The sequence below is a fragment of the Myotis davidii genome, unplaced genomic scaffold (genome assembly GCF_000327345.1).
Source record: "Myotis davidii unplaced genomic scaffold, ASM32734v1 scaffold170, whole genome shotgun sequence".
In the NCBI taxonomy this organism is placed as follows: domain Eukaryota; kingdom Metazoa; phylum Chordata; class Mammalia; order Chiroptera; family Vespertilionidae; genus Myotis; species Myotis davidii.
In genome coordinates, this window is record NW_006282528.1 from 1,650,770 (window position 1) to 1,660,495 (window position 9,726).

General features: G+C 58.5%; 2 protein-coding genes across 2 annotated transcripts in view; one reads left to right on the forward strand and one right to left on the reverse strand.

Annotated features, from left to right (window-relative positions):
• The window catches only part of TMEM50B (transmembrane protein 50B), a 9,210-nt gene extending 7,573 nt beyond the window's left edge, over positions 1 to 1,637 (forward strand). The window contains exon 6 of the mRNA XM_006753119.2: positions 363 to 1,637. Within this exon, the coding sequence (XP_006753182.1) occupies positions 363 to 408 (46 nt within the window). The 3' untranslated portion in view covers positions 409 to 1,637. The remainder of the gene's footprint in view (positions 1 to 362) is intronic.
• A 3,137-nt stretch (positions 1,638 to 4,774) lies between these two features.
• Positions 4,775 to 9,726, reverse strand: part of IFNGR2 (interferon gamma receptor 2 (interferon gamma transducer 1)) — a gene marked incomplete at its 5' end in the record, with an annotated part of 18,711 nt that continues 13,759 nt past the window's right edge. The window contains 3 exons of the mRNA XM_015560231.1: positions 4,775 to 5,484; positions 6,998 to 7,155; positions 7,465 to 7,624. Coding sequence (XP_015415717.1) covers positions 5,332 to 5,484; positions 6,998 to 7,155; positions 7,465 to 7,624 — 471 coding nt within the window. The remainder of the gene's footprint in view (positions 5,485 to 6,997; positions 7,156 to 7,464; positions 7,625 to 9,726) is intronic.

A 9,726-nucleotide genomic window follows, 5' to 3' on the forward strand; every position in this document is an offset into this window, starting at 1 on the left:
GCTGGCGGCTTTGTACCGGCCCCTTTTTATTCCCATTTAGTTACCTTAAGCGTAGGAAGCAGGGGTGCTCGCATTTAATAGACAAGGAAACAAGGCCCAGAGCTGAGGGAGGGACGCCCAGCGGGGGGTGCAGAGCTGGGGGAGGGACGCCCAGCGGGGGGTGCAGAGCTGACACTGACCCCAGGTTGCTGCTTCCATTGCCTGTTTTTTTAAAAAACAAACAAGCAAAAACGTGAGCGGTACCTTTATTTAAAAAAGGACCTAGTGCACACTGTACGTTGTGCACAGAACCTGGCTGGGAGCTGGGCTTCTGTGTTGCTTGGTCCTAGCGCTTTTCCTCATGACCTGTTCTGACCTCCTAGCACGCTCATCTACAAGTTCGGGAGAACGGAAGAGCTGTGGACCTGAGATCACTCTGGAACCTCATTTCCTCTGCCATGTCATATTTGTAGATACGTTTTTATTATCTTTTAATGTAGTTTTCACATCGTCAAATAGAATAGATTGCACATTAAATGTGTTGCTTTACACTCTTATGCTCTGAGTTTTGAAATAGTCTTATGAGTTTTCTGTTTGTTTAATGGCTAGATTGTTAATATGTTTATGAGAGTGTGCAGATAGATGGTGAGCATCAGCCTTTTATTCCTGCTTAGGCTTGGTCTGCGTCCTGAGTCAGGCGTGTCATCATACGATTTAGAGTTAACTGCTTTGCTTCAAAGTCTCCAAGATGTACCAGAAAGTACAACTCCGTGTAGCTGAAATAAGTGCCACGCCATTCAAAGGGTGTTTCAGCAAATTGTTATTTTGTCTTAAAAGTGAGGTTTTTTAAAGGAAATGTTTGTTCTTGTGTATTAAAGAAGTGGATTTTTATATGAAGAATTTTTAAATGCCCGAAGGACTAGTTTGAAAGCCTATTTTGGAAATGACCCTTGACTCTGATTGAGGAGGGGATCCCCGATGCACTGAGCTCGCTTTCGTGTGGTTCCGTGAAGACTGGAGGGCGCGGGCGGCTCAGCAGCAGCGTCCTGCGCCGCGAGGGTCGGCAGCGAGCAAGTCTGAGGAGCTGCGCTCGAAAGCACGACCCGCAGGCCAAGCGCGGACTCGTTTCAGGACAAAGTCCTTCCTGCCACGGGGGTGCTTACGGCCGGTGAGAAGTTAGGCTTTTGTCTGGGCTCCAGCTCTGGGCATGCGCCTCCGCTGGTGCCTCTGTCCTGAGACGCCATGGCCCCGCCAGACAGCCGTCCGCGAAGCTGGGAGCACCGCCCTAGTGTTCCTGCCGGAGTCGGGGGTCCCGGGCCCTGACCGCCGCGGCGGCCTCCTGGCCCTGCGGGTCTGTGTCGCACTTTTGCCTCCGGGGAATGTCACAGCCTTCCACAGACGGACCCTGTGGGTGAGCCACCTGCAGGCCTCGGCGCCCCTCTCCCCGGGACCACGTGCACGGGGAGATGCTGGCGCTGAGCCGGCTCCCTGTGTCCTGTGGCCGCCTTCCCTGGTGGCTGCTCTCACCATGTCAGTGCGTTTGTCCTGCTGCCAACATTGTCAGGCTAAGTACTTGTTCCCCCTCTCGTGTCGCCTGTTGCAGTAATTGCTCCTCACACATCCTAATGATTAAATCTTGGAGAAAACAGCCATACAAATTGGTTTGCTGTTTATTTCTCAGTTATTTGAGGGGACCCCGTCAGAGAAGCGCTTTCTCTTTATGAAGAAGGGTGTGGGAGAGGCTAGTCCCCACCTGCCCCTGCCGGCCCGTGAGCTGGCCCGGCCCAGTGGGGACGGACTAATCCACGTGGAGCCTGGCCCGGCCAGCACCGGCCTCCTGCGTGCCGAGCTGCGGTGACCTCCGGGCCTGGTGGCGTCTTCTGGACCGTGACCCCGCCCCCTTTCCACTCTCTAATTCATGGGCACCAGCCAGGCACCAGGATCCACTCGTCCTGCTGCCCAGCGTGTGCCTCAGACGTAGCTTCCTTCCCCTTAAACCAGCTGGGCACACCTCTCCGTTCGGTCTTGTTCTCTCTGCTCACGGAGTTGGTGCTGTCTCGGTGTTTCCCTGGTCTGCGTGGTCACCGTCGGTGAGGCAGCCAGGAGACCAGGCAGCCCCGGGAGAGGCATCGCAGGGAAGTCCCGGGCTGTCCACCTACCGTGCGGCGCGGTGGCCCCGACGTTAGATGCGCGTGGATACCCTGGGAGTATGGGTGCCCCCAAAGCGGAGGCCGGCCTCCGGCACTTGTTTGAGGATCTGCACACACAGTGAGTGGCAGGAAGGGAAAGCGTGTGGCATGGCTGTGGGTGGCCCCCCGGCTGTGCCCCAGCGTGAGCGACCTGGCCGGCTCCTTCCCCAGCGGGAACGAAAGTGAAGGGTTGTAAACAGTACGTGGTAGGGGATGCTGTTCCCATGCTAAACCTGCCGGGGGCAGTCCTTGCTGCTGCCGGGCAGCCTGTTGCTGGTGGAGGGTGTGAGTCCGCAGACAGCACGAGGTCCAGGCACTGCGTGAAGTTCGGGCGAGTCCTATGGTCGTAGGGGACCACGCAGTCTTTGAGGCTGTCGTAGACCGAGTAGGAGCCTCCCTGCACCAAAACGGAAGAGGCCCAGGCTTCCGTCCTCGGGCCCCGTCTCCTAACGTCCTTTTCCTGCTCCACTGACAGCTCACACTCACCGAGAACTTCTCCATCCCGTCCCCCTCTCAGCCTGGAGGCGGGAACTTATACCTGGAGCAGGTCAGCCCCGGCCCAGGCCCAGGCCGGATGGCGGCTCAGGCCCTTCTCCTGGTGGCATTTCCCTGCTGCTCTCGACCTGCGAGCCTCCAGAAGGTATGCCCTGGCCAAGGAGCTGGACGAGGTTAAACATTTCCCCCGTAAAGTCTTCTGTGGGTGCCTCCTATCAAAGGCCTGATAGGGTATCAAATGGTGTTCTCCATACTTGAGCCTTTACCCCGTCTAACAGGCCAGCCCCACACCCACTGGAGATGGTGGTTACTGGGTTCGGAGGGTGGAGGGGCTGCAGGGGCAGCACGTTGGGTGTTGGGGGCCCCGTGTGGTGAGTGCCCTCCCCCGTGAGGCAGTAGCCATGGGAGCCTGGCCCTGGGGGGGCGCCTGGACCCACCGCTGGGCATGGGCGTGGGCTCGGTCACCAGGTTACACTACTGCCTTGGACTCTGAAGGGCCTTTCTGGGTGACCTGCTGCCCCGGGACAAAGCTCGAATGCACCGGGCACGGTCCAGCCTGGTCAGCATCCGTCCACAGGGCCCGCCGCCTGCCCCGGCCGAGCTGTACCCGCTTTTACATAGTGGGGCACGTGTGAGCTTACTTCAAACGTCACCCCTAGCTTCCTGCAGAACTGATCTGCCTCCTTCTGCTGGGCTCGAACTAGTTATTGATTGTTAATCCTCACCCAACGATATTTTTTCCACTGATTTTTTTTTTGAGAGAAAGATGGAGGGAGAGAGAGAAAAACATTGATGTGAAGGAGACACATCAATTGGTTGCCTCCCACACTGCAACCTAGGTACATGCCCTTGACTGGAATCGAACCCGGGACCCTTTGGTCCACAGGCCAACGCTCTATCCACTGAGCGAACTGGCCAGGGCAGGGGTTTGAACTCTTAACCGGCTGCTGCTGCTGCCTACAGGGCTCCTTGCGGACTGCACCCGCCCAGCAGGGGGAGCTCTTCTACCTCGAATGATCCCAGGCAGGCCCTTCCGTTCTGGCTGCTGGCTCTTCGCCCAACAGATGAAGTAGGTGCTCAGAGGGCCTGAGTGCAGGTGGCGGGTGGTTGTCCTTTCACCTCCTGTCACCCGGAGGGCAGGACACACTGCTCGGTCCGAAAGCCGGCCCAGGAGCCCATTCCTCACCAGCAGGACAGACCCCCCCACCCAGAGAGAGAAGGTGGGGGGCTCCATCAGTTCATGCTAGAAGCTTCCTGTTCCTAAGTCACTGTCTTCTTCCATTGTCAAGGTCAGGCGGCCAGGAGGGCGTCTTTCTAAAGCAGACTTTACCACACCTGTGTCGCTGTGTGTGTGTGTGTGTGTGTGTGTGTGTGCGCGCACGCGCGCAGGTATGTGTGTGCGCAGGTGTGTGTGTGCACGCACGCGCGCAGGTATGTGTGTGCGCGGGTGTGTGTGCGTGCGCGCGCGCACGGGTATGTGGTGTGTGCGGGTGTGTGTGCGCGCGCGTGCGGGTATGTGTGGGGTGTGTGTGTGTGTGTGCGCGCGCAGGTATGTGTGTGTGCGGGTGTGTGTGTATGTGTGTGCGCGCACGGGTATGTGTGGTGTGTGCGGGTGTGTGTGTGCGCGTGCGCACGCGGGTATGTGTGGTGTGTGCGTGTGTGTGTGTGTGCGCACGCGCGGTATGTGTGGTGTGCGGGGGTGTGTGTGTGTGTGCGCGGGTATGTGTGCGCGGGTGTGTGCGAAGCTACACATCCACCTCCTAAACGCTGAGTCATAGGAACGAGTTGAACCCTGTGCTCGGAGCGACGGAGCCGTCAGCACTCCCACAGTCAAGAGACGCGCAGGCACGGGCCCTGCCACCAGCCGGTTCTCCCTGCTGCCCAGAGCCCGCCGTGGTCAGCCCATGTGACCATCACATGAAACGGAGGTGACACAGCTTCTGAAAGGCCCGTTACACCTTTTCAAGGACCCAGCGGCCCACGTGGAGTTCTCGCCGCTCTGCTGGGTGTGCTTGGAGACCGAAGTCCAGGTGCGGTTATTTAAAAAGCACGAAACTCAGAAAATAGGCCAAAATAAGAAGGCAATGTGGAACAGGAAAGCTCACATAGACTTTTTAAAACGTTAACTATACAGTCTTTTATTTCAAGGTTGAAAAAAAACCCTTAAATAACTAGGAAACTATTTACAGGATTAATTCCGCTTTAAGCCGGGGACTGGCTGCGAAGGCACTCAGGGTCCCTGCTGGGTCAGCGGGCGGTGACGGACAGGCGCCGGGACCTGTGGGGTCCAGGAGCGGCCGGCTCCTGCCTGCGGGTCCGACGGGGGAGCTCACTGGAGCGCCAGGGCCACTTGCCAACAACGAATGACAGGCCGTTTTAGTGTTTAAGAGGAACCACTTTGGGGGGATATCTCTGTCGAATCATTCGTAAAATCGTACAATTAGAAAATTCTTAAAGAAACAAGTAAACGTGTCTTCCCCAACAAGGTGCACTTGTACCCCCAGGCCGATGGCCCTGTCCACAGTGGGCACTTGGAGTCCTGGGCTTGGAAAGTCCTGACAGGAGCAGGTGAGCGGCTGGGCTCAGTCCCGCTCCAGCTCCCGCAGGCCGGGTGGCGTGGGCTTGGTCCCGCTCCAGCCCCCGCAGGCTGGGCCGACAGCGCTTTGGGTCAAAGTGTTGTAGGAGCGCCCTCTGCTCTGGAGAGCGCCCTCTGCTCCTGCTCTGGAGATGAGACTTCAGATACCGGTTCCCAGGCATCGTCCTCGGCTGGGCTGTCCTGGTCCAGGGCCTCCAGCATGTGCTGAGCCGGGTCCTTTAAAAACTGAGAGAGGTGGACACGACACCGCAATGAGTTTACCAGCTCGAGACCCCAGACCTCGGGCTCTGGTCTCAGTCGGCACCGTCGCGTGTTCCTCAGGTTCACTTCTATTCTGGCCCCGAGGGACCACTTCCAAACCCCGAGCACCACTCAGCCCACGCCCGCCTGGCCGCTCTGACCGGTCCGACCCTGATGGTGACCAGGGGGTTCTCTCTCAGGACAAGCCGGGCCGCCCGCTGCACTGGGCGCGTTGTGGGGACTCATCCTAGCACAGTGATGGCGAACCTATGACACGCGTGTCAGAGGTGACACGCGAACTCATTTTTTTGGTTGATTTTTCTTTGTTCAATGGCATTTAAATATATAAAATAAATATCAAAGATATAAGTCTTTGTTTTACTATGGTTGCAAATATCAAAAAATTTCTCTATGTGACATGGCACCAGGTTAAGTTAGGGTTTTTCAAAATGCTGGCACGCCGAGCTCAAAAGGTTCGCCATCACTGTCCTAGCAGGTCGCGGACTGGTTCCCAGCGAAGGAGCACGCGGGACCTCTCGGTCGGCGACAGGAGAGCAGGCTCGCTGGCCGCCCGGAAGCAAATACCTGGATGTATTCCATCAGCTTCTACCCTACACGTCCCGACTGACCTCAGAGGGCCCGGCCGCCTCCCAGAGCCTCGGGGGCTGGGGCTGTGCAGGGAAACAAGATTTCCTCAAGGGCCCCAGCCTTTCTGTTGCAGGCCTTTGCCATACTAGTAACACCCTTGAGCCCGGGTGCAAAGCCTTGTGCTCACAGCTCTGGGTGCGTGCACTCTAGAAAAACCCCCAGTGCACACGTCTGCCCTGAAACGCACGCTCCTGCCTCGACGTCTGTCCCTGCTGCTCACATCCCAGCCAGGCCCCCCAGCGTCCCCCAGAAAGCACAGGCGCTGTGTTGCCTGAGAGAAGGCCCTCCTGCCTCCAGCTCCTGGCCAGGTCGCCGTTCTGGCTGACCCGGTGCCATTAATTTTTTTAAATTGTGGTAACATACACAGAACGTAAAAGCGATCACCGCACCGTCTTTAAGCGTACGGCTTAGCAGTGTCGAGTACACCGACATTGTTGTGCAACCACCGCTCCCCTCCATCTCAGTAACTTCCATTTCACAGAACAGACACGCTGTCCCCACTGAACGCAAACTCGCCACCCCCCTCCCAGCCATCCCCACCCTTCTCCACTGTCTGTGAACTTGAGGACCTGAAGTGCCTCACGCCAGGAGTCACGTGTTTTTCGTCTTTCTGTGACTGGCTGGCTCCGCTCACTGGCCCGATGCCCTCCAGGCCCGTCCATGCCGCAGCGGGTCAGAGCTCTTAAGGCGGAGCGGTGTTCTAGTGTGTGCGTGTGTCACGTGTTTATACCCCCCCCCCCCGGGGCTGTTGTGAATAGGCTGCTGGCACGCGGTACAGAGCCCGCACCTCCTCTCTCATCTCTGTCCCTGGTCGTCCCCACCCGTCAGCCTCCCACCGGCGCGCACGTACCTCTTCTATCTGCGCCGGGATGCCGGGCGGGGAGTGGAACCAGTACTTGATCAGGCCCCGGAACCTCAGGATCAGGAAGACGCAGGCGCCCACCAGCCCGGCCAGCGACAGGAAGGTGGCCACAGCAACCAGGACCACTCGCTGCAGCTTGGTGGAGGCTGAAGAGAGGACACGCGGTGACCGAGAGGACCGGCCCCGTGACACAAACATGGGGTCATCTCCTGCCCACGTGTCCCTGTCCCAGGGGCCCTCCCCGCCCCACATGCTCAATCAGTAGCTAGTGAGGCAGCCCCAAGCCAAGCCAAGGCTGGGGGGGTGGCTGCTGACAGCCCTCAGCACCAGCTCGCTCCCCTCCCCTCTGGCTCTCCCCCTACTATCGCCCTTTCCCTATTCCGTGCCCCCCAATTTCACTATTTTAGGGGCATCCTTTCCACAGCTCAGAAAGGGCACCAGAAGGCACATCTTACCGTCTGCTGAGGTCTCATGACAAGACACGTTGCTTAAGCGCCCGGGCCTGCTGAGTTCCTGGGATTTCCAGAGCAGGTGGGCCTGGACCTGGAGGCAGTACTCGCTCAGGGGCTGCAGGTCCCGCAGCACGATGGAGCTGTCCCTGAAGGGGCCTTCCACCTGCAGAGGAGCCCCGACAGCCCAGTGAGCCCCCCGACAGACGGCAGCCATGGTCCCCTGCTGGGTCGTTCCTTAACCTCACAGTGAATGGACGGACGGGACTCCGAAGAGCAAGGCGTGCGGCTCTGAGTGCTCCCCGGCCGGCAGTGGGCAGGCTTTTTTTTTGGAGGTAAAATGAGCTTTATTGGGATTTTACTTTGGGAGCAATTTAAGAGATTTTTAAGAGCAAATTTGATACAAAACGTTTTACCTTATAAGGTGACTCAAGTACACGATCCCAAGGAGAATGTTTTAACTCTACATTCTTCTTACTTTTCAATTTCCAAGTTAAGATGATAAAAAGCAAATGCTTTGTGGAGTGTTTCTCACGAGCTGATTTCAGATGTTCGTTCCTATGACACTGTGGCTAGAAAGCCCAGGTGTTCTGGCTTTAAACACCCCGTTTTCCGTCTACAGGAACCACTGCTTCTGTGAGGCTCAGCAGTAAGAGCTGGTGTCGGCCTGGCGCAGAGACGCTCTGACCGCCGTTCAGCGCCGCGGGAGGGGGCACCCAGCCCGGGAGGAATGGCCAGAGGCACGTGGGCAGGCGCGGAGCTGGGCGCACAGCTGCCTGTGACAGGCCCGGGCGTGAGGACAGGCGCCCGGCTTCAGGGCTGCTTCAGGCCGCGAGGCCTCCAGGCCCAGCGAGACTCACAGACCCAGCAGCGGGGGTCCGCACGGGAGCTTCCCAGTTCCCAGAACCCCGTTTTCTCCTTTAAAGGGAATTCTGTAGCCGGTGGTTAATCTAACTGGATACTCCGAGTTAGTCACAGAGAAAAAACCATTCTGGGAAAAAATGTGCGTTTAGTTGCCAACCTGCGTCCAGATTTACCTAAAACGTGCTGATTTCTCTTGTAGTTTTGGGGGAAATGACCTTAGCTATTTATGTAACCGGCTAACAGCTGGACCCCGTCTCAGAGGCTTCTGGCTGCTGCCCCTGCCCCCCAGGCTGCCGCCCGCAGGCCTCCACACCTGGCCCTAGTCCGTGGCCCTCCTGGTCCTAGACAAGGCTGTCCGCTCCGCAGGGAAAGGAGGAAGGGACGCCTTGGTGGCAACAGGGGCTCCTTCAGGCGCTGGCTGCCCTCTGGCTGTGAGACAGTGGAAGGCACGGCAGCATCTGAAATGGGGTGACACGGCCCGGCCTGGGGAGAGGAGCTGCTATGGCGCTGATTGAAAAAGCAGGTGATCCATCGTGCCTAGAACACGCTCTCATTTTAAAAGATACAAAGTAACGGTGTCATTCAGGAGTAGTAGGGCGACAGGTGATTTTAATTCCATTTTCTTCAGGTTAATGCTGATGGGCTGCCAGGGCACAGGGGAGCAACTGCTTCGGATGCCACACACAGCACTTCTAAGGACAGAATCCCTTTAGGGTTCTTTCAGCAGCCAGGCTGGCATTTCTCAAACTTAGAACCACGGGTGCAGAGAAGAGCTGGCATTCAGGCCAGAGGCCGCTGCCCGAGGACAGGCCTGCTGCCCGCATGGCTGGCCCTGGCTGGTGCTCGGTCTGCCCTGCCCCGACCCCACACTCATCAGGGAGGCGTGGACAAGGTTTCATGCTAGACACCTGCTTCCTGCCGGCAGTCTGCTCTGGCACGTGCCAGGGAGAGGATGCCGACAGCACCAGCCCCAGAAACCCTGGGCACAGGTCTCCATGAGCTTCCCCGCAGACACTGCACACTCCGGCACCGGGTTGTGACGAGGAACTAAGTGGGTCCTGTGAGCCTATGGGGACAGGACTCCGGACGCAGTGCCTGCTTCCCCCGGGCAGGGCAGCCACTGCTCCCCCTGCTGGCCCTGCCGCGTGTCCTTCCTCTTCCTCGGGGATGCATCATGGCCCGGGAGCCCCCGAGCGGGTCTGGGCAGCTCTTCGGGACCCCAGCAGACCCACAGCCGGGCTGGAGGGGCTGGTGGCTTTCGGGGTCCTCTCAGCTCTCGAGCCTTGCGCTCTGGTTGGAGGGGGGCAGGGCGTGGCCCCCGGTTCCCACGCAGCCGCTTCCCTCCACACCCGAGGAACTGCAGCCCGAGTGGCCCGCGGAGGACCTGCCGCAGGTGGCGGGAGC